Source organism: Chiloscyllium plagiosum, chromosome 19, assembly GCF_004010195.1.
Source record: "Chiloscyllium plagiosum isolate BGI_BamShark_2017 chromosome 19, ASM401019v2, whole genome shotgun sequence".
Lineage (NCBI taxonomy): Eukaryota > Metazoa > Chordata > Chondrichthyes > Orectolobiformes > Hemiscylliidae > Chiloscyllium > Chiloscyllium plagiosum.
In genome coordinates, this window is record NC_057728.1 from 16,095,907 (window position 1) to 16,120,344 (window position 24,438).

The 24,438-nt window shown below is 40.2% G+C and overlaps 1 protein-coding gene across 3 annotated transcripts in view; it reads right to left on the minus strand.

Annotated features, from left to right (window-relative positions):
• Positions 1–24,438, minus strand: part of ptprz1a (protein tyrosine phosphatase receptor type Z1a) — a 264,158-nt gene that overhangs the window by 108,244 nt on the left and 131,476 nt on the right. For all 3 annotated transcript variants that reach the window (XM_043709180.1, XM_043709179.1, XM_043709181.1), the window contains exons 3-5: positions 12,408–12,587; positions 12,005–12,153; positions 1,565–1,660 (exon numbers count right to left, since the gene is read on the minus strand). In XM_043709180.1, coding sequence (XP_043565115.1) covers positions 1,565–1,660; positions 12,005–12,153; positions 12,408–12,587 — 425 coding nt within the window. The remainder of the gene's footprint in view (positions 1–1,564; positions 1,661–12,004; positions 12,154–12,407; positions 12,588–24,438) is intronic.

Consider the following 24,438-nt stretch of genomic DNA (forward strand, 5'->3'; position numbering starts at 1 on the left):
GTTGGGATTTGTGGGCTAAGTGGGATGGTGATAGGTGGATGCAGGTAGGGGGCTATTGTGATTGGTCAGTGGGAAGGGTGGAACAGAAAGGTAAGTAGGAAGATGGACTGGTTAGGTCAGGGAGGCTAGAGGGAGGTGGAGGGCTGGAGGTGGAGGGATTTTGAAGCTGGTGAAATAAATATTGAGGCCATTGGGCTGTATGCTCCCCAGGTGAAACATCAAGTGCTGTTCCTCCAGTTTGCATTTGGCCTCACTCTGACAGTGGAGAAGCCAAGGATGGACATGCCGCCCAGTGGAGTGGGAGGGGCAATTAAAATGGATGGCATCCAGAAGGTCAGGTTGGTTGATGTGTGCAGAGTGCAGATGTTCTGCGAACTGGTCCCTAAGTCTGCATTTGGCCTCCCCGATATAGACGAGACCACTTCGGGAGCACAAGATACAGTAGATCAGGTTAGATGAAGTGCAGGTGAATCTCTGTCTGATCTGGAAGGATTGCTTGGGGTCTGAAACGGAGGTGAGTGGGGAGGTGGGGGCAGGTGTTATACCTCTTGCGGTTGCAGGGAAAGGTATCAGGTGTGGTGTTGAAGTTGATGCGGTGACGAGGGAGTCGCGGGGTGAATGGTTCCCTCCAGAGTCAGGCTCTCATCCAGTTGTTCTTAGATAAGCTGTGGTCTGTTGGTGGATGGCAGTTTCATGCACTGTGCACTTGGCAATGCAAAGTGTTTCAAATTGCTCTGACCAGTGACCTAGGGCTGGCACCTTGTTGATGTGCTGTGTCTTGCCATTGGGCACTCCTCAAGGGGCTTTTGTGTTTGAGTTGTTTGCCCATAGACAATTTTCAGTGCTTCGCAGAAAAACCATATACATCATACAGGGAGCAGATAAATACAGGCTTGGACCATTTTATGACATCTGCCTCTATTTTGATTCAATGGTATTTCAGTTTCTCCAAATAATAGTATGTTCTTTCATTGTGTGTTTCCAACTGAGGAAGCTCTAAAGTGCATGATAGAAAACTTCAAAACAAAAGGGCAAGGAAGCAAATCATCAATTAATGATCTTGTGTTTGAGAAGTGTGCCAATTGTAGAGGTAGGGAATCGAATAGTGTTGAAATCCTGACAAAGAATGCTCTAGCACATGTGACAATAGAATTAGAGTATTGCTTCTCAAAATATGGAATGTTATAAGAGACAAAAGTAGCAATTATCAGCTCCAAGATAGGGTGTGAAGCTTTTGCAAATGTTAGGAATTAATGCCCAAGCACAAACATTCCTCTTCTTGGACAAGGAAAAAGTAGTCATATTTTATGAATTCGTTTTTAGTAAGAAGCTATACTCTCAAAGAGAAATTAGAAAATTTTCCCCCAGTTTGTTATCTGATCTGTGCTCGCAATGGGAAAGCAAGTACACATTTTTAAATTTTAAGTTCTTGCACCTAATTACAGATTTGAAAAAAAAATTGAAATGTGGGGCTGGTCTGAAGACAACGGAAAATATTAACCTTTTACATATTTACAGCTTTCCAAAGGAAGGATCAATTTCTGTACTCAAATAGTTTACACACCTCAAATAAGACAGAGAGAGCTTTGAGACTGCCTTGTCCTTGCAACGCCTCCTCAAAACTTTTAAAAAGATTTGACTCAAAGCAGAAGATCTGCATCTGAAAGCACATAAGCAAATCAATTAATATTCTCAACTTCAGGTGTGTAGAATAAATGTTAGTTACACTTTCATGGAGTACCAGATACAAGTTGCATCTATTTTGTTTAAATTTGCATACATTTATGGAACAGCCCTATCATTCCGACATAAATACGCTTCTGATATTTACAGAAATTTAAAATTACAATATAAACTAAAACATTGCATGCATATAGGAAGCACATTGACACAGTGAATCACAAGAATATTTCAGTGAATTGGGGACCTGAATTAGAATTTAGCTTACATCAGAGCAATAATGTAAAATTTTATTTCCTCTCTGCTGGCTGAGAGGCTCCAAAATAGCATGGAATTGGGAAATTCAAAACAGATTCTCAGGAAGCACCAGCCTACAGTAGATAACTAGCTCTATTGCGCCACCAAATTAGCTATATCTCGTAACAATGTAAGCCTGAAATCAAAATGGCGCAGTAGGTAGGATGGTATTGTGAAAATATTCCCTAAAAATGCAAATGACACAAATTCATGAAATACAATTTGTTTTGACATTTGACTTTGAGAAAATAAGGAGAACGATTCCAACTCAGACATAAAGAAAGAGTGAGTTATGAATCTCTTTTTGGAATTGAAATTGTCAAAATTGAGTTTAGAAAAATTATTTTGCTCCAAACCAGAACAAATTTTGGATATGCTTAATAAAAATGCATGACATTCAATTCATTGTCTTCTGAATGTTCATCATGGCTAATAAATTGAATCCCAATGTAAGTAGGTTCCATTTTTGTTGAATCAGTGAAATGGCTCTCTCTCACATGCTGCCAATGAGGATTGCATTTAGCTTTTCAGAAAAAAGGGATGAACTATCTGCAGTCATTACACTTAAGAATGAGATCAGAGTTATCTGTTGTTATTTTCCCCGATAGAAAAGGATTGATCAGGAGGAAGGGATCTTAATAGACCAGAGGCAGGCTTTGTGAATGATGAGAAATGTAGATACAGGGCTGGAATACACATATAGGAAGGCAACTACAATTAATAGACTGAATAGATCTATGTTGCTGAACTTAAGTGAGCATAGAAGGTGTAAAATGTAGGTCTGAATTTTGCTATTTTTTTGGGCTAGGTGTCATTTACAGGGAGTTGCATGGAGAATTTTCCACTATGCCTCATGGCAGCTTTCCTTATTGCAAATCCTGAGCTCTGCTCCTCAACTATCATCACAGAGGGACCCAACCAAGAAAGTGAAGTCGGCACCCTGCTTCAACAAACAGGGGAGCTAATTGGAGCAGTGGAGAAGGAGGCAACGCTTTTGGACTGCCAAAGGCAGGCGCGGCAGTAGGTGCTGCCAGCACGGACAGAGATATCCAGCCAGTATCCTGGCAATAAGAAACACTCAGGAATGTTGAAAGAAAGTCAATGACCTTCTGCACTCCCACACTCACTCACTAACTCCATTCATACATTTGGAGATGCCGGTGTTGGGCTGGGTACAAAGATGGTATAAATTCTGTGTGTTAGGATTGAGCCCTCCACTACCACCTGATGAAGGAGTGACATTCTGAAAGCTAGTGTGCTTCCAATTAAACCTGTTGGACTATAACCTGGTGTTGTGTGATTTTTAACTCCATTCATACATCTTCCATTGAGACTAATGGTCTACCACTCTCACTACCGTGTGTAGCATCTTCACTCAATGTCTCTCACCCAACTCATCTTCAAAACGTAATAACTCTCCCTGACCTCTGTGCTTCCTATCCATGACTGGGAGCAGCTCAGCAAAATCAAACCTGTCCCTGCATCATCACTAACAGCCCTTCAAGCCATTTCCATCCCACTCAGTTCATCCTGCTGTCTCATTGCGGGAAGAAATGTCACGCAACACGGTGGAGATAGTGAAGATGGATTTAATATGGTGGACAGCATTTGTGTCCTCACCCTGCTACCAGGAGAAGATCCCCAAACTGGCTGGAGAGGATTGAAAGCATCACGTGGAGATCTGAGACCTCCAGGTGTAGACTACCAACTAATCTTTGTTCTGCACTCTCATCACCATTGTGAACAATTTGAAAGATGCTCAACTTCAACACTGTTGCAAAACTAATGGCCCCTCAAGCATCTACCAGCAGCACCCACACTGCCTTCACCCCAATCAGCTAGCATGCCCGCTCCACCTTAGAGGGAGAAACTATACATTCCCCAAAGATGTAGCAGCAAGGATTTCTCCTGAGAGTCCGACCTCGGTATGTTCTGTTTCTAGATTAGATGTGGGAGTGCATTCTGGTGAATACATCACTGGCACTTATCCACAGGTGGTGAAGGATGAAACGGCCCAGGGATGCTAGGCCCCCTACCTCCCCACTGCTTGTGATCTCCACATGGAAGTTGCAGCTGGAGAGGCTGAGCCTGCCTCTGTGCGGCACATTCTCTGAACATCTGAACATGAAAGGCCCGTGCATCTTATGCCCAAACCTTCCAGGCAAGCAGGCTTTACTAGAGAGCAGACTCCACTCCTATCCTGACTGCAGATCCCGGTACTGCACCAAGACATCGTGGGAGGGCATAGTCTTTAAAATAAAACTGCGCTGAGGGGGCATAGATGGCACAGGTGACGTACTTCATTGTAAATATACATGCACCCTAAACCATCGCATGCCTGATTGTCATTTTAGCTATAGGGCCATGTTACGAGCTACAATGTCAGAGCTAAACAGCCTCTTTATACACTCCAAGGATTACAGAAACTGTAGTGGTGAGTACTGCTCATTTCAGAGAATCAGTATTGCAATTGACTTCTGGCATCCACCAACCCTTGAGTGATGATAAGTACAGCCAGGTCTTAGCACTTTAGTGAGGAGATCGCCAAGTCCAAAGTTAATGTGAATGTCTTTCAATAGCTCACTGCCTCCACTTCTGTTCCACACTTATGGCCACCTTGCATGTGACACCACTTGATCATTCTCAAGTGTACACTTCTCTGGAGGTAAAGGTTCATTCTACCTCTGACTGCCTGTGACTGGATTGGTTAGGATCATATTCACTGAAGTTTAGAAGAATGAGGGATCTCTCATAGAAACCTACAAAATTCTAACAGAACTAGACAGGTTAGATATGGAAGGATGCTCCTGATGATGGGGGGAGTCCAGATCAGGGTTCATAGCTTAATGATAAGGGCTTTTAGGACTGAGACAAGGAGTAATGTCTTCACCCAGAGAGTGGCAGCCTGTAGAATTCACTACCACAGAAAGCAGTTGAGGCCAAAACATTGAATGTTTTCAAGAAGGAGTTAGATATAGTTCCTCAGGCTAAAGGGATTGAAGGGTATGGGAAAACGTCAGAATGGGGGGGTTGGATGATCAGCCATGATTATATTGAATGGTGGAGCAGGCTCAAAAGGTCAGACTGACCTACTCTTGCTTCTGTTTTCTATGTTTCTATGTCTTAAAAAAGGAGCTCACATTGATTTTGAGGATCTATGGGCATGTGCATCAAGGTTTCTCTGAATTTTATACTTCCTAGAGTCCTACCAATTAATATGTAATCCCTCACCTTGTTAGATGTCTCAAAATCCTGAAAAGTGTGAAGTGATGCATTAGGTTCCATTTGCCACTGACTAGCTTGTCTGTTTGTCCTGACATCATAAACTTTACACCTCGTTATCTGCAAACTTACTGACTGTACCTCCTATACTCATCACTATTTCATTCATGTAACTGCCCTGAGGAGATGATGAGGGAAGGACCAAAGAAGCAAGTGGTGAGCTGCATCCTCCAGGTAACAACACTGACTTCTATTTCAGGAATTGGCACTACCTCATTTCTCGTCAATACCTGAGAGAATCGCAAACTTCATACAAATCATGTGAGATTAACTAATAATGACATGCAAATGTGTGGAAATAAGGTGCTCACTGCTTACCAGTGAGACTCCCCTCAAACCATTGAAATGTTAAGGGGAAAAATGGACATTTATTTCTCAATTTTGTGAATCAGATTTTTATTTCCACTCTTTGCATATTCTCCCAAAATTCTTTCCATTGCTCATGCCACTTGAGAAGATGGGAAAATTCCACCTTTAGTTTGATTTGACATTTTTAATAGTATTTTTAAGTTTTGAATTTTTTTGTAGTTAACAATGTACACAAATTCAGAGGACAAACAGAAGCCATATTACAGGAACATTTAGCAAATGGTTGTCTGCAGTAAAGAGATGGATTGACCAGCAATAGTCAGCAATATAATTAAGTACTTTGTAGCAACAGACAACATCTCCAAATAGTGCTTTGTCAGCTACTTATAAAGGGAATGGATATTATGGAATAAGCAGGAAGTAGCTGGGAAGTGGAGTCCACTATGGAACCAATATCATACGAAGATATATATTTGGGGATCTGCAAAAAGGAAACTGCAGCGATTATAAAATCAAGTAAGTAGCAATACCACTTGGGTCAAGATTCCTTGCGAGCTGAAGCCAGTTCTGGAATGGTTATGGACTAATTAAGATTTTAAGCTTTACCAAACAAAACTGGGAATTAGAGATGCGGTGGACAAAGTCGTAAGTCACAGGACACCAGGTTATAGTCCAACAAGTTTATTTAAGATCACAAGCTTTTGAAGTACTGCTCTTTCATCAGGTGAAGTGGAGAGGGGTGCACAGGTACAGAATATGTAGGTGGAGAGACAAACAAAAGATAATTCCAGGTTATTAAGAGTGCAAATAGCTAAGTATGAATAGTGTGAGTAAAGTGTCAATAAAACTGTGATCAGTGTGCTTGCTGAGAGATATTTGGTGGAGACTGTGTTAAAGGGAAGAGAGAAACAAGATGATGTAAAGGAAAAGCAACCTAACAGGATTGGAGGCTTAGGAAAGATGTAAGAAAAACAGCATCAGAAAATATACTGGATATAACTACCAAATAACCAAAGGGTGGTTTGGCTTCCTGTAGTGTAATTAAAACTAGTAAAATGTACGATTAAAATTGTACGGGTGGCATTTAAGGGCTAACATGTCCTGACCCAAATTTAGACAGTAGAATGAAACTGAATGGTTACAAAATATTAAACAGAAAAAGAGTAGAAAGGACTAGCAATGGATTTCATTGCATCTCATTTCATCAAAAGATTTCACTACACTATTAGAAACAGAGATGGTATGGGGATGGTGCAAAAGTTAAATTTATTTGGCCAAAGTGATAAATGAGACAGGGAGCATTAGCAGTGTCTTACAGACTAGCAAGCAGTGAAAAGAACTTAGCAGAAGGGATAAGCAGGCAAACTAGAAAGGATAATTTGAAATTGTAATTGTCTGAAGTATGTGTCAAAGAAGGCAGTACCTTCCACATTTGTAGGACTGCTTGCTCGATCATTGTGGCTCATGAATGCTTTTGTAATGGCTGGCCAACGTGTGAAAATGAGAGGCCATGACTTAAGTTGTTACAGTCAAGAGTAACCTGGGAGTGGTGGCCAGAGATGTGACTAAAAATACCCTTAACTTGCAGCACGTCCAGATTTTGTGTTATGCAGTATTACACTTTAAATAAGAGTGGGTTTTTGATTAATAATCCATTTCAAAATGGCCTTTCAAATGGAAAATGTTTGAAAATCTTAACAGGCCAGAAAAGAAAAGGGTAATAGTGGACTTGGTTCCAGGCAATTACTTTGAGCAAATAAACAATGTAATGGCAGGGGATGATCTAGGAGACCATAAGACCATAAGACATAGGAGTGGAAGTAAGGCCATTCAGCCCACTGAGTCCACACCACCATTTAATCATGGCTGATGGGCATTTCAACTTCACTTACCCGAACTCTCCCTGTAGCCCTTGATTCCTTGCAAGAATTTATCAATCTCTGCCTTGATTACATTTAACGTGCCGGCCTCCACTGTGCTCCATGCAAATGAATTCCACAGGCCCACCACTCTCTGGCTGAAGAAATGTCTCTCATTTCTGTTCTAAATTGACCCCCTTTATTTCTAAGGCTGTGCCCATGGGACATATTCTCCCTGCCCAACTGAAACAACTTTCTAGCGTCCACCCTTTCTAAGCCATGCATTATCTTGTAAGCTTCTATTAGATCTCCCCTCAGCCTTCAAAACTCTAATGAATACAATCCCAGGATCCTCAGTCGTTCATCGTATGTTAGGCCTACCATTTCAGGGATGATTCGTGTGAATCTCCGCTAGACACGCTCCAGTGCAAGTATGTCTTTCCTGAGATGAGGGGCCTAAAATTGGACACAGTATTCCAAATGGGGCCTAACTAGAGCTTTATAAAGTCTCAGAAGCAATTCGCTGCTTTTATATTCCAACCCTCCTTGAGATGAATGACATTACGTTTGCTTTCTTAATCACAGACTCAACCTGCAAGTTAAACTTTACAGAATCCTGGATAAAACTCCTAGATCCCTTTCTACTTTGGTTTTATGAATTTTCATACCACTTAGAAAATAGTTCATGCCTGTATTCTTTTTTCCAAAGTGCAAATCTTCGCATTTGCTCACACTGAATTTCATCAGCCATTTCTTGGACCACTCTCCTAAACTGTCTAAATCTTTCTGCAGCTTCACCAGCTCCTCAGTACTACCTGCCTGTCCACCTAACTTCTTATCATCGGCAAACTTCACCAGAATGCCCCCAGTCCTTTCATCCAGATCATTAATATATAAAGTGAACTGCTACAGCCCCAACACTGAACCCTGCGGGACACCACTTGTCACCGGCTGCCATTCTGAAAAAGAAACTTTTATCCCAACTCACTGCCTTTAGTCAGACAGCCAATCCTCAATCCATGTCAGAAGGTCACCTCGAACACCATGGGCCCTCATCTTACTCAGCAGTCTCTTGTGAGACACCTTATCAAAGGCCTTTTGCAAGTCTAGATAGATTTTGATACAGAGGGTGGTGGTGGAGGGTGGTTTTTCAGATTGGAGGACTGTGACCAGTGGAGAGCCACAAGGATTGGTGCTGGGTCCACTACTTTCCATCATTTATATAAATGATTTGGATCTGAGCTTAAGAGGTAGACTTAGTAAGTTTGCAGATGACACCAAAATTGGAGGTGTTGTGGACAGCGAAGAAGGCTACCTTGGATTACAATGGGATCTTGATCAGATGAGCCAATGGGCTGAGGAGTGGCAGATGGAGCTTAAATTAGATAAATACGAGGTGCTGCACTCTGGGAAAGAAAATGTTAGCAGGACTGATACACTTAATGGTAAGGTCCTAGGAATGTTGCTGGACAAAGAGACCTTGGAGTACAGGTTCATAGCTCCTTGAAAGTAGAGTCGCAGGTAGATAGGATAGTGAAGAAGGCACTTGGTATGCTTTCCTTTATTGGTCAGCGTATTGAGTACAGGAGTTGGGAGGTCATGTAGAGCTGTACAATACATTGGTTAGGCCACTTTTAGAATATTGCATGCAATTCTGGTCTCCTTCATATCGGAAAGATGTTGTGAAACTTGAAAGGGTTCAGAAAAGATTTACAAGGATGTTGCCAGGGTTGGAGGATTTGAGCTAAAGGGAAGGTTGAATATGCTAGGGCTGTTTTCCTTAGAGGATCGGAGGCTGAGGGGTGACCTTATAGAGGTTTAGAAAATCATGTGGGGCATGGTTAGGGTAAATAGACAAAGTCTTTTCCCTGGGGTGGGGGAGTCCAGAACTCGAGGGCATGGATTTAGGCTGAGAGGGGAACAATATAAAAGAGACCTAAGAGGTAACGTTTTCACGCAGTCGGTGGTGCATGTGTCGAATGGGCTGCCAGAGGAAGTGGTGGAGGCTAGTACATATGCAACATTTAAAAGGCATCTGGATTGGTATATGAATAAGAAAGGTTTGGAGAGATATGGGCCAGGTGCTGGCAGGTGGGACTAGATTGAGTTGGGATATCTGGTTGGCATGGACGAGTTGGACCAAAGGGTTTATTTCTGTGCTGTCCATCTCTACAACTCTATGACTCTATAACGCCCACTGGGTTTCCCTGGTCTAACCTACTTGTTAACTCTTAAAAGAATTCTAACAGGTTTGTCAGGCATGACCTCCCCTTACTAAATTCATGCTGGCTTGTTCTAATCCGACCCTGCACTTCCAAGAATTTAGAAATCTTATCCTTAATGATGGATTCTAGGATTTTATCAACAACCGAAGTTAAGCTAATTGGCCTATAATTTTCCATCTTTTGTCTTGATCGTTTCTTGAACAAGGGGGTTACAACAGCATTCTTCCAATCATCTGGGACTTTCCCTGACTCCAGTGACTTTTGAAAGCTCACAACCAATGCCTCTGCTACTTCCCCAGCCACCTCCCTCAGAACTCTCGGATGTAGCCCATCGGGCCCAGGAGATTTATCTTTGTTTAGACCTTTTAGCTTTTCTAGCACTTTCTCTTTTGTAATGGTTACCATACTCAACTCCGCCTCCTAACTCTCCTTAATTGTTGAGATATTACTCATGTCTTCCACTGTGAAGACTGACGCAAAGTACTTACTAAGTTCTTCAGCTATTTCCTTATCTCCCATCATTAGCCTTCCAGCATCAATTTGGAGCGGCCCAATGTCTTTTGCCTTTCGTTTGTTTCTTATGTATTGAAATAAACTTTTACCATCATTTCTAATGTTACTGGCTAGCCTACATTCATATTTGATCCTCTCCTTCCTTATTTCTCTCTTTGTTATCCTCTGATGGTTTTTGTCACCTTCCCAATCTTATGATTTCCCAGTGCTCTTGGCCACATTATAGGCTCTCTCTGTTTCTGTGATACATTTCCTAAGTTCCTTTGTCAGCCATGGCTTCTAATCCCTCCCTCCACTCCCCACCCCTGGATAATCTTTCTTTTCTTTGGGATGAACCTCTGAACTGTATCTTCAATTATACCCAGAAACTCCCACAATTGTTGCTCTGCTGTCTTCCCCACTAGGCTCTGCTTCCAGTCGATTTTCATCAGTTCCTCTCTCATGCCCTTGTAATCACCTTTATTTAACTGTCACACCATTACATCAAATTTTGTCTTCTCCCTTTCAAACGGAGACTGAACTCTACCATATTATGATCGCTGCCTCCTAAGTGTTCCCTAACTTTAAGATCTTTTATAAACTCTGTCTCATTACATAGCACTAAGTCCAGAAAAGCCTGCTCCCTTGTGGGCTCCATCACAGCTGTTCCAAATACCATCCTGTGAGCATTCCATGAATTCCCTTTGGATCAAACGCAATGACAAACACAGACCCAGCAAGTGCAAATCCCAATGCTATAGCTGGTCTCTGTGGGGATTGAACCCATGACCTTGCTATTATCAGCACCACAGTCTAACCATCTGAGCTAACCAACCTATGCTAAGCCAATAGGACATTATTAGGTTAAGTTTAAAAATGAGAAAGGAGGCAGCACAGGAAGAAATAAAAATATCTGACTAAGAGTAGAAAATTTGTTTTTAAGAAGTAGAAAGGGAACTATCCCAAATAAATTGGCAAACCAGCAGTTGACAGTACTTAACTTGTCCCATTGGCAATAATACACTGCGGGGTAGTTCTAAGGGTGTGGTAGGGTTTCCTTACCAAGGGAAGGATGCACTAGATTTTTGTTCGGAGTTAGGAAGCTTTGCGGATCAATTAAAATGAAGCCTGCAATCTTATTCCAGAATTCCGAGCCTCATTTGTGACACCCCTTGTTTTACCAATGTAGGATAAGCTGCGGGTTGCAAGCAAACACTGAGCACTCTCAACCCTACATTGCAGGGATAAGAATCTCCCGATTTTCCATAATTTTCATGGAGTCAAGCCAACGTTTTCACAGTCCCTCAGAGGTTGAGAGCCATGGTCTAGAGTTTTTGAAAGGTAAATTTCTAAAGGTCTTAATGTGTGCTTGCAGTGCAAAGTTACATCCTTTCACCATGCCCCATGGCCCCTACACCCTACATACCAAGCAATGGAATTTCCGTACCGGGGAAAAAGACCCAACTTGAGTTTCTGCTGTTTCTGAAGAAGGGTCACTGGATCTGAAACATCAACTCAGCTTTTTCTCCACAGGTACTGCCAGACCTGCTTAGTTTCTTCAGCAATTTCTGTTTAGATTTCAGATCTTCAGCATCCACAGTTCTTTGTTTTATTTTTTATGTCTGATTTTACTTATGTTCATACACTACGATAACACTCAATTTAAAGTTTCCTTCTTTCTTTCAATAAATTGTAACATTGAAATGCAATGTGGATGTGCTGATTTTCGAGCCTCAGGTAGAGTCTAGAGCAGTTTTCTTCAGAAAATCGACGCAGGTACCTTTTGCATATTAAATACATAAATTTAGAAAATATATATATACATATATTAGATCAAATGTTAAAAATAAAGCAAATCACCTCCAATGGAAATTTTTGTCCATCTATGGTATGTTCTGATCCTTCTGTTGCATTACACTTGCCCCAGTGGAACATTATCTTGCCTGCTTTGTATCTGGACTTCATGCCACCACCACTTATGTAATATTCATCTGTCAAATTCATTTCCACTGAAGATGAAGAATAAAAGGTGTTTGACATTAGTTATCCTGTTGTAAATACATTTGGTGAGTTATTAAAACAGGGAAATATGCTTGTAGAATGAATTTCAGCAATAAGACATCCCAAGTAAATGGGGGGTGGGGGGGTGAAAAACAGTAAAGGTAACTTTATTCTAATTCAACTGTAACAGATCAGTCCCAAATACAGGGGAAAGTACCTTGAAATGTAGCTGTGATATTTTAAATGGAAATAAGGCAAATACCTGTTTTCCCATTGTTGTGAATGACTGTATTTCCACTGGATTCACGTTCCCAGCCCTCAAACAGCAACTTTCGAAAATTCATGTTGACTTGAGTAAAACCATCATCTATATTGATGGGGGATTGTTTAGGACCAGAGCAAATTGGATATTTCTTCACCCAGTTCTTCTGATTTAACTGACCTGAAAAGCATCGAAATATCAACACATTGCTGAACAATTTTGGTAAAGCTGGTGTAAAATACTGCATTGTAATTTCAAGCGTTGACCCTGTTTTATGAAGGATCTAAAACATTACCTAGTTACAGAAAGATAATTCACAATAAATGTAGATAGTACTAACAGCTAATTAATAAGGATATAATACAATCAAAGCAATCTAATTACTTCAGAGTTAAAAATCACACAACACCAGGTTATAGTCCAACAGGTTTTATTGGAAGCACACTAGCTTTCAGAGCGACGCTCCTTCATCAGGTGCTTCCAATAAAACCTGTTGGACTATAACCTGGTGTTGTGTGATTTTTAACTTTGTACACCCCAGTCCAACACCGGCATCTCCGAATCATAATTACTTCAGGTCTCAGATACTTATCCATGACTTAGAATCAGAACAAGCACCCCAGGCATTGTTTCCTTTAAGTAATCTTGAAATTAAGGTAATCAAACTCAGAAGAAGTGAAAATTGGTTTAGACACTTCTTTACAACCCACTAGACATTACTTTCTATTGATAAACTGCTAGGTGGGTGGGCTAGATTAAAATGAGCTCTGCTCATAGATGATTGGTGTCTTTGATGCCAAGTGTTGCATTATAACACTGTACATGTTTCCTCAATCTGTGAGGAGAAGCTGGCTAAGTCTGGAGTGTGAATGAGGCTGACTACCACTGCATATAACTACACCAGCAGTGGAGATTTTAGATCAACGGTAAGGACGAAAGAGTTCAACAATATTTTTAAAATCATTCACAAGATATAGAAATCACTGGCAAGGTCAGCATTTACTGTTCATCCCTAATTGCCCTCGAGATAGTGGTGGTGAGCCACATTCCTGAACCACTATGGTCCATTTGGTGTAAGGAAAGACACACACAGCGCTGGTCGGGACAGAGTGTGTCTTTAGTTTTACATATCTCAAACCTGGCAAATCTGGATTCAGTCTACCAGCACCAGTTGGCATGGTTATGTTTATAGGGCCAGAGCTTGAAAGGAAGACAGATAGAGAAATGTTAGAATCTATTATGAAACAGGAACAATGCATTCGTCACATCTTAAGGCTAGTTATTAGGTCGGATTTGTTAGGTTTTTTTTCTGGGGGCATAGATCAAACACATGGGTATGTCAATACACTGACCTTGTTTGGAGGTTGTATAAAGATGCACAACACCATTTGGCAATGAATGTTGGAAAAAAAATTGTGACATGCCTTTACACAACTGAGTGAGATTACTATCAGATGCTCAGTGAAATGCTGTTCAGGTGCAGTATGCAAAGCTAGAATTGTCACAATAAATTGTTATATCATTCTGGAACAAAAATTAGTTGGTTAACTAAATTGGATTGCCCATGACCCAACTGAAATAGTCTACTGTTTCTTTCTAAATTGTAGGGTGTGTGGTGTGTGGAGAGATTTACAGTTATCTGAAATACAAAACTAATGTCTCATCGTTGGGTACTTATTTATATGTAAGTTGTATTAAGTCCAGTACAAGGAGTGCACACCATAAATAAGTACCTTTCAATATCTTGAATATGAGAGCCAAGACTAGCTTTTCTGCTGTTCAAATTCTGGCACTTCAAAAGACAAATTAAAAAATGGATTGCTATATAGTTTCCATCACTTCGGCCCAGAGGTTCAAGATCAGCATAAAACATATCAAGAGTAGTTTATGTTTGGATTTCTTTTCCATAAACATGAATTGATCAACTGTTTATTTTAAAACAGACAGATAGATATTTATAACCCAAATAGAGTCTTTAGTAATTAGTCATAGTGTACTTGGATGTAGAGTACTTCATATCCATGTGGCATCACCATGTAAACCTCTTCCCATACTATATAAGATGGCAACCACACTGAAACCTGATTTTGTAATCTTTTCCTCAGATTACCAGTCATGAAAGATTAAGGAATACTGACAGAAAGTGACAGATTTGTAAAACAGCACAACAATAAGGATTGTCAAGAGAAAAATGTCAAATGCTGCAAATCTAAAATAAATAGAAAATGCAGGTAATGCACAACAGCTCACTCTGCACTGGACTAAGAGAGAGGAGCCAACAGGTCAGATGTAAACTTTTAACAAGTTCGGCATTTCCTATTTTATTTCACAAGTTCCTGGCCACATTGCCTTGAATATACTCAGAGGAACCTCGATTATCCAAACGAGATGGGCGGGCACTACTTTGTTCAGATGATCGACTATTCGGTTAGTCGATTAAATCCCTTTCCTCTGGGGCTCGCGGTTTTTAAAGTCTGCTCCCCATTCAGGAGACGAGGCAGCAGCACACAGTGCGCGATCCGCCCCTGCCCCCGCTCTAGGGCAGCCGGACTGTACACCAACAACAAGACTGTTGTGAGGGGTAAGTCTCCAAATAGCAAACACACACACACACACAACTTTTTACTGTAACTTTTTGACAGGTTCCACATTTGCCCTGTACAGGACAATATTGGAGAGATTACCTGGCGAAAGGGGACGTGGGGTTTAGGGTACACCCCTGTGTAGAACTCCAGGGAAAGTGCGGGGAGAGAGAGAGTGGGCGGGAGGTCAGTCATTTGGAGATGGTGCCTATTTAATCACTGTAAACAAAAAACACAATCACTGTTGGAAACACGTCTTTGATGTAATGTTTCTATCGGGACCTTGAGATTTCCTTTGGATAATCTGATATTTGGATAATTGGTATTCGGATAATCAAGGCTCCTCTATATTGCAGTGTGCTTGGAACAGAATCAAATTCCAGACATTCATCAAGGCCACAGTAGCAATCTATTTCAAATAGAAGATTTAATTGTCGCTCTTTTAAAAGGTTTATCCTTGACCTGGCATGAAAACCTATAGGTAAATCAAATTCTATGCAGAGGTAGCATCCAAGCAAATGATCAGTTACTTGTATTTACAGACAGTTACTGCTGGGAAATGATCAATACAGGTACTTGTGTAGTCTCACATATGCATGAGCAAACTGTTTAAGAACAACAAACTATTTGATATGCCAACTTAGACTGTGTTCAGAAAACAAGACAGATCAAACCTGTTCAGCGATCAAACAAATTATAGGCTAGTAACAGTTCATGTTTATTTTTCTACTGACAGGGTAGAATTTAATTTTTTTTAAAAAACCTGTTTAGCTGTGAAGATTGAGGTTTAGTCAAAGAATCTTGCTAGAAAGATATATACTCTGGTTCCCTTGTTTAAGAAGGTAACTGGAGTAAACATATCTCAGCAATAAAACCTCATTCCTTTAATTCATTTATTTTAATCACTTAATTTCATTCAGGAAAAACCTATCGAGCAGAAATTGCCCATGGTACACACTTCCATGACAGCTATAAGAACTTTCTGAAACAATTCAACAAGAATCCTGACTCTTATTATTTTGGTCCGAGAAAATATGCAATAATTAAAATTGGAGAAGAGTTGTGATTTAAGAATTTTAAGCTAAAGTTACATGGTTTGTCACAGAGATTTTCTTTTACTTGTAGCAAGAGATTAGCATAGAGTGGGTGCCTGTGCTACTACCCATGGGCAGGTTGTACGCAGTCACTAAGTGCAGACAGTATGCAAGTTCCTAGAATTTAAGGGTTTGCCTGTAGATACGCTTCTAGTGGCAAGAATGTAAAAGAGTCAGAGAGATGTACAGCATGGAAACTGACCCTTGGTCTAACTCGTCTATGCTGACCAGCTATCCTAAATTAATCTACTCCCATTTTCCAGCACTTGGCTCATATCCCTCAAAACCCTTCCTATTCATATACCCATCCAGATGCCTTTTAAATGTTTTAATTGTACTAGCCTCCACCACTTCCTCTGGCAACTCATTCCACATATGCACCACCTTCTGCATGAAAAAGCTGCCCCTTTGATCCCTTTTAAATCTTTCCCCTCTCACCCTAAACCTATGTCCTCTAGTTCTGGACTCCCCCAACTCAGGGAAAAGACCTTGTCTATGTACACTATCCATGCTCCTTATGATTTTATAAACCCTAATAAGGTCACCCCTCAGCCTCCAACACTCCAAGAAAACACCCTCAGCCTGTTCATTCTCTCCCTACAGCTCAAACCATCTAACCCTGGCAACATCCTTGAACGGGTTCAGAAAAGATATACAAGTTTCACAGCACCCTCCCTTGGAGGGAGCCCAGAATTGCACACAATATTCCAAAAGTGGCCTAACCAATCTCCTGTACAGCTGCAACATGATCTCCCAACTCATATACTCAATTGTCTCTACTAGAGTCATAGAGATGTACAGCACAGAACCAGACCCTTCAGTCCAACTCTTCCATGCTGACCAGATATCCCAACCCAATCTAGTCCCAGCTGCCAGCACCCGGCCCATATCCATCCAAACCCTTCCTGTTCATATACCCATCCAGATGCCTTTTAAATGTTGCAATTGTACCAGCTTCCAGCACTTTCTCTGGCAGCTCATTCCATATATGCACCACCCTCTACGTGAAAATGTTGCCCCTTAGGTCTCTTTATATCTTTCTCATCTCACCCTAAACCTATACCCTGTAGTTATGGACTCCCCCACCCCAGGGAAGAGACCTTGTATTTTTATCCTATCCATGCCCCTCATAATTTTATAAACTTCAATAAGGTCATCCCTCAGCCTCCAATGTCCCAGGAAAACTGCTCCAGCCTGTTCAGCCTCTCCCTGTAGCTCAAATCCTCCAAACTTGGCAACATTCTTGTAAATCTTTTCTGAACCCTTTCAAGTTTCACAACATCTTTCTGAAAGGAAGGAGACCAGAATTGCATGCAATATTCCAACAGTAGTCTAACCAATGTCCTGTACAGCTGCAACATGACTTCCCAACTCCTGTACTCAATACTCTGACTAATAAAGCAAAGCATACCAGATGCCTTCTTCACTGTCCTATCTAACTGAGACTCCACTTTCAAGGAGCTATGAACCTGCATTCCAAGGTCTCTTTGTTCAGCAACACTCCCTAGGACTTTATCATTAAGCGTATAAGTCCTGCTAAGATTTGCTTTCCCAAAATGCAGCATCTCACACTTATCTAAGTTAAACTCCATCTGCCGCTTCTCATTCCATTTGCCCATCTGATCAAGATCAAGATGTAATCTGAGGTAACCTTCTTCGCTGTCCACTACATTCCAATTTTGGTGTCATCTGCAAACTTACTAACTGGACCTCTTATGCTCACATCCAAATCATTTATATAAATGATGAAAAGTAGTGGACCCAGCAGCGATCCTTGTGGCACTCCACTGGTCACAGGCCTCCAGTCTGAAAAGCAACCCTCCACCACCACCCTCTGTCTTCTACCTTCGAGCCAGTTGTGTATCCAAATGGTTAGATCTCCCTGTATTCCTTGAGATCTAACCTTGCTAACCAGTCTCCCATGGGGAACCTTGTCGAACACCTTACTGAAGTCCATATAGATCACATTCATTGCTCTGCCCTCATCAATCGTCTTTGTTACGTCTTCAAAAAACTCAATCAAGTTTGTGAGACATTGTGAGACTTTTTTCAATTGCTTTGAGAAAAGTCCTGAATTATTTAAAAAAAAGTGGCCCATGAATGAAATTACTGTAGCATTATCTGTACAGTGTAGAAAGTACAAGTTTCAAAGTACTTTTTGAAAATTACAAGTGAAGTTGCATTAGTGCTGCAATAATTGAATAGTTACAGGCTCAAAGGAGGCCTCTTGGCCTGTCATTTCCATGTTGGCTCCCTCTACAGATTCTCTCTCCCTTCATATTGCCATCCAAATCCCTCTTGAAAGCCTTGATTATAATAGGCCTCTGCCAAACTAGTGTTTTGTTTTACTTAGTGAAACTAATTCTAATACTCCTCTCGTTGACAATCCTGGTAGCAACATTTTGCATACAGAGCAGCGAAGTGCAAACATGCAATAACACTCAGTTGTAGCTGGTCTCCATTTCAGGGTAAAACACAGAGAAGGTGCTTGCCGTCCATTGTGTAGATTGGAAATTAGAACAGGTTGGAGTGAGATTGACCAAAGTGGAGTAATTGCCTTCTAATTTAACTAAATATAAATCTTAACCCTATTTTTGTAATACTGCATTCATGATGAAGGAGAGAAAATGAATTAAAGTATCAAGTGTATGCTGTTCAATCATCTTGCATATTATGTAAAAAAGAACCAAGACAAATCCTTCATCCTAATAGATTGGGTTACAATAGCTAATGTCATAGCAACAAACAGATCTTCCTGTCACTAATTGTGGACTTCCAGTTATAACATGAAAATACGGAAACAAAGCAAACAAAATACAATTGAATTCCCACCCAACATTCTATATTTCTATGACAGCTCAACTGAGTTATATCATTACTCTACTACCTGGCTGTTTAAATGTTGTGTTTTTGTACTGTAACATAAATGTCAAATTGCCAGCCTGTAAAACGCACACTTTATAGAGAAGAACAAGTAATCATGTTAAGCTGATCAACGCCCACAACCCAGGGGATAATTACAATAATTTTACTTTGCGTTTTATTTCAATACAAACACATAATAACATACAAAGCTATTTATTTGACGATTTTAAAATGGGATGTGAGTCATCCATTATGTTTAAAAGGATTAAAAAGAAAAGAGAATCACAGAAATGATGGATTAAAATGGAATACTGCAATGAGAGACAGATTATTTGGATGTTAATTTGAACAAATTACTGACTTCACACTGCTCTATTTCTACTTGTACAATAGTCAGACCCATAACTGCAACAGTGAAAATATCTTTACCATTGAGATCAGATTTACATGTCTTTCAATAGATTCCTCTAAAGGCAGAAGTTAGTACTGTATTAGCTCAATTTGGTTTAGAATGGTTTCCAAAGGTTCACATTTATATTAAGGTGAATTACAACCATTCACAATAAACATTATCTATATTCACATAATAATAAAACAGAAAGGCCAAATCATGCTGTCCTGCAACTTGGTTTCAAATTGAATCTTCTCCACCCTCACCTGCAGAATCTTCCTGCAGTCCCATTTAAGACAGAGATGAGGAACTGTTTTTTTTCCCTCTCAGAGGGTTGAGTGTTTCTGGAAATCTCTTCCTCAAATGGCAGTGGAGGTAAAATCTTGAAACGTCTTTCCAGCAGAGTTGAACAGATTCTTGATTACCAAGGGAATGAGAGATTATTAGTGTTATGTAGAATGTAGAGTGAAGGTTGAAAGCAAATCACCAATGATCTTATTGAATGGTGAAGCAGGCTGGAAGGGCCAAGTGGACCATTCCTTGTTCTTGCTTGAGTGTTCATCGAATCCCTAAAGGATGGAAGCAGGTCATTTGGCCTGAGTCCACACTGACTCTCCAAAGACCATCCCACTCAGACCCATCCCCCCTACCCTACCCATCTAATCCCACATTTCCCATGGCTAATCCACCTAGCCTGCACATCCTGGAAACTATGGAAACTTTAGCATGACCAGTTCACCTAACCTGCACATCTTTGGACTGTGGGATGAAACCACAGCAAAACCACACAAACATGAGGAGAATGTGCACACTCCATGCTGACAGTCACCCGAGGCTGGAATGGAACTTGGGTTCTCAGTGCTGTGAGGCAGTGCTGCTAACCACTGAGCAACTGTGCTGCCCCTAGCCACCGTGCTGCCCCATGTTCTTATGTTCATCAATTCCTTCTCACAATCTTCTCAGAACCTTGCTGCATGTTTGTCATTTTTGAAAGCCTGATTCTAGTCTCAACTTATGGGCAAAGCGACACCCTCCAATTGAAAGGTAAAGCACATTGTATTGAATAAGAAGGATTGGTGCTGTAGAAATAAATGTGAACAATCACTATAATTTTATCTTTGTCTACAGATTCAGATATCTCTGTCTGAAGGAGTAAATATGTAGTTCAGTGTGTACTACAGGTCCTCAAACAGTCTGGCAGGGATCAAAAATCAAATATATATTCAAATTTCAGAGAAATGCAAAATATAAGGCAGTAAAGGTATGGGATTTGAACCACTTGAATATTAACTGAGATAGTTTTTGTGGGAGAAAAATTTGTGAATTTGATTTAGGAAAACATCTTTTTAGGCAGTACAAAAAAAGACCAACAAGAAAGGGTGCAGTTTTGGACTGAATTTGGAAGTGAGCTTGCTCAGGAAGAAGGTGTATCAGTTGAGGAACATTTGGAGATAGTGACCGTAACTTGAATGGATTTAGGATAGGTATTAGAATAGGGTAAAGGATGAGTGAGGAGAAAGGTTAATCTTATGAAGATGAGATATGGTCTCCAGTTACTTGCAGATAAAACTGTGTCAGAACAAAGTCAGAATTCACACGAAACCAGATTAAAGCCAAATTTCAGGTGAAGTAAGAGAGAAATACAGACAGAATTTATAGGCAGAGAGATCAAAAGATCATACAAATGGTGTGAGTGGAGAGTTGAATAATAAGTCTCTGCAGGTGATCAAAAGTGTCAGACAGTGTGAGTAAAGTGTCAACAGCTGAATAACAAGTGAAGGGGTGACCTATAATCTGACTAAATGTGGCAGAGAGAGATAATTACAAAAAGTTAAAAATAAGGTGGTGCTGCAGACAAACCAAATGACTACAATGACATGATAGGTGTAAGAGTCACATACTGAGCATCTAACCAAAGAAATAAGTAATCCAAAACATTACAAACTAATTAAGGTAGAGGGATCATTACAATTTATCAAAGTGATGGAGTATAGTGAGAAGGATTACTAAACCATCTTGTAATTGCAGGCGATATGTGATTGCCCCTTAACACAAAGCAACCTGGCAGAAGTATACAAGTCCATCAGCTCCAAATTAGATGCTGAAAGCCTGAAGTGGTGGCTAAATTGCTTTGAGAGCAGGTATGATGAGGTGGTGAGTCTAGGGGCTGTCCAATGTCAAGTTGCATGCAGGAAGGAGGACGTTACATCGAAACATTGACTTCTCCACATCCTAATGCTGCTGGCTTGCTGTGTTCTTCCAGCCTCCTGCTCGTCTACCATGCACAAAGGAGAATGACAGTTGTGAAAATTGTGGGGGTGTAATGCAGCAGAAACAGTTTGGTGATGCCTTGCACAGGCATTCAGCAAACTGCGGCTGTCGGGTACCCTCTCTGCTTTACCTGTCAGATTTTTGTGCCACTAGTCTCTTAAAGTAGAGAAGTGGATGTGTGATGCAAATAACGCAAGTTGTGGGGGGGGGGATTATAATGTGCAAATGTAAGGAGATAAGGTAGCTGCCACTCAAAAGAGAGGTGCTGAAGTCATTCTTAAAGGCTTGGGACAATTGTCCAAGCTTTTCTGGATGTTGAGAATCTGATTCTCTTCATTCTTTCCTTATTTATTCACTTATCTCACCACCCCTGTTGCCATAGCAGTGAGGGAAAAATTCCTCACATTGTGTCACACTAGAGAGTATATAGCAACAGCCCTTTTCAACCAAGTGGGGTCCCATTACTTAGTTGTCCATAAGAAGTCTAACATTACAGGAAGGCTTCATAGTGAAAAACCAAACAGGCTAGAAAGAGACTGGAAAATCTGAACTGTAATTTCAAAGCAGGAAAGCAAGCAGAGGCACAGGAGGTCTATACAGCATATCAATGCGTTCCAAATAATTCTGGCCAATGGAGAAGAATATATAACCAGTAAGGACTGACTCTAAGCTTTGACTTCCTTAAACTCAAATGTATTCTAGAAGGGGTGGTGTTAATTAGCATTAATTATAATAAAATTGATGGTTGAGTGAAAAAAAGAATTGGAGAATAGAACTCCTTCCTACCCAGCACATTCATGCACACATTTTTTTAGATTAGATTAGATTAGATTAGATTACTTACAGTGTAACCCGGGTCTCTGGCGCTGTGAGGCAGCAGTGCTAACCACTGTGCCACCGTGCTGCCCATTTTCAAAACCACATGAAAAATACTGCTACCTCTGTAAAGTATTGGGATGGAACCACAAACATTTTCAAAGTGCCCACATAGAATATTGTGTCTGCAACATCAACTCGGCTTGAACAATCCAAAATTAGTATCTGTGCTCTGAATATACAATCATTGGAAGAGAACAAAAGTTTACTCACTTTTGCCTTAAAAGAACCAAAGATCAAATAACTCTTGCAATAAAATATTTCATTTCTCCTAACATTTTCTCACCTTAATTGTTAAAATGAATTTTCCTGAAACAGGATGTGATTTGCCAACATTTACTCCATCAACACCCTTCACAGCTTCAAAACGTTTACATTAAATCTGCACCTTCTGTTTCAGCCAATGTCTCAGTATCTCAAAGCTCTTTAAGAGGTTGAAGGAACGTTTTAATCCACCTTCATGTTTGCTTCTTCATTGTGCTATCTATATCGATTGAAGTTGAACGGAGAACCCAAAAACAATTCTACTAAGAAATAATGAATGCCATTAAAAACACGTTAAAAATCACACAACAGCAGGTTATAGTCCAGCAGGTTTATTTGGAGGCACTAGCTTTCGGAGCGCTGCTCCTTCATCAGGTGGTTGTGAGTGCCTCCAAATAAACCTGTTGGACTTTAACCTAGTGTTATGTGATTTCTTAGCTTTTTTTAAATGGCATTCATTATTTCTCAGTAGAATAGCTTTTGGGTTATCCGGCCAACTTCAATCACCAGCTCCTCCAAATCTTGAAAAGAAAGAACTGTACAAGCACTATAAAATAATTACAAATAACTTTCAGAGCTTTGATGTTACACTGAGCCAGTAATACCTGGGGACTGAATTGCTTTAAAGAAAATATAATCCATTTCATAATAAAAAGCCTTGGAAAAAACATTCATTGTTGTGGACTCAATTTCATTTTCCATTGAAAAGTATTTGCATTATTATTTTAAATTAGACCAATGAGAATTTAAAATGCTTTGTTTTGCTTTGAACAATAAAGTATCATAGTTCCATTTTAATTAAATAACGTGCAATGCCCTGTTCTGGAACGTCAATAGTATTTCAGGCAGCCATCAATGAATGTCAAATCTGATTAATGAATGTGCTCATGTGACCACTTTCTTCTAGAACACAATCAAAACTCATGGATCAAATAGATTTGCTTCAATTTGCAAATCAGCTTGCCTGGCACCTCAAATACTGAAGTTAAATCACCTTCAATTCAGAGTGAGCTTGTCATATGTACAGCAAATCTTAGACTTGCATGACAAATCAAAATTCTACTTGATCTGCAGGGAGTACTTCCAGTTGATAATACTAGATGCTAGGAATGAAATTAGGCTTTATTATGTTTTTAGCCATCATAACCAATGCCTGTATTAATATTATCTTGGTTATTCATCGCTATAAATATGTGAATAATCTGATCATCTTAGAATGCGAGTATCAAAATGTACATCTCACAGGGCAAGGAGCAATCACTTTGTTGAATGAATAGGCGACAGTGAATCACTAGAACTGAATCCTTAAGAGGCACAAAGCTATGGAACTGTTTTTCCAAGTGCAACCCTCCTAATTCCCATCTCATAACCTTAGACAATGCTAAAGATTGCAGAAACGACAGTTCATTAAATTAGAATAACTGTATTTGAAGTGATATGAAATGGATTACCAAGTGCATGAAATGGAGACTTCAGAGCTGCATCTTACAAGCATCACAACATATTGTAAATTGATCTATTCACTATGTTGAATAATTTTGTCAGATCCTGTGTTGAATATACAGTACCAGTTTTGAACGCTGGCCTTATCAAATGGCAAATAAGCAAGCTTGAAAACATTCAAAAATGAGCCCCGAAATTGCTCCAAGGTAACAAACTTACTTTGATCCAATTAAACAATGTAATAT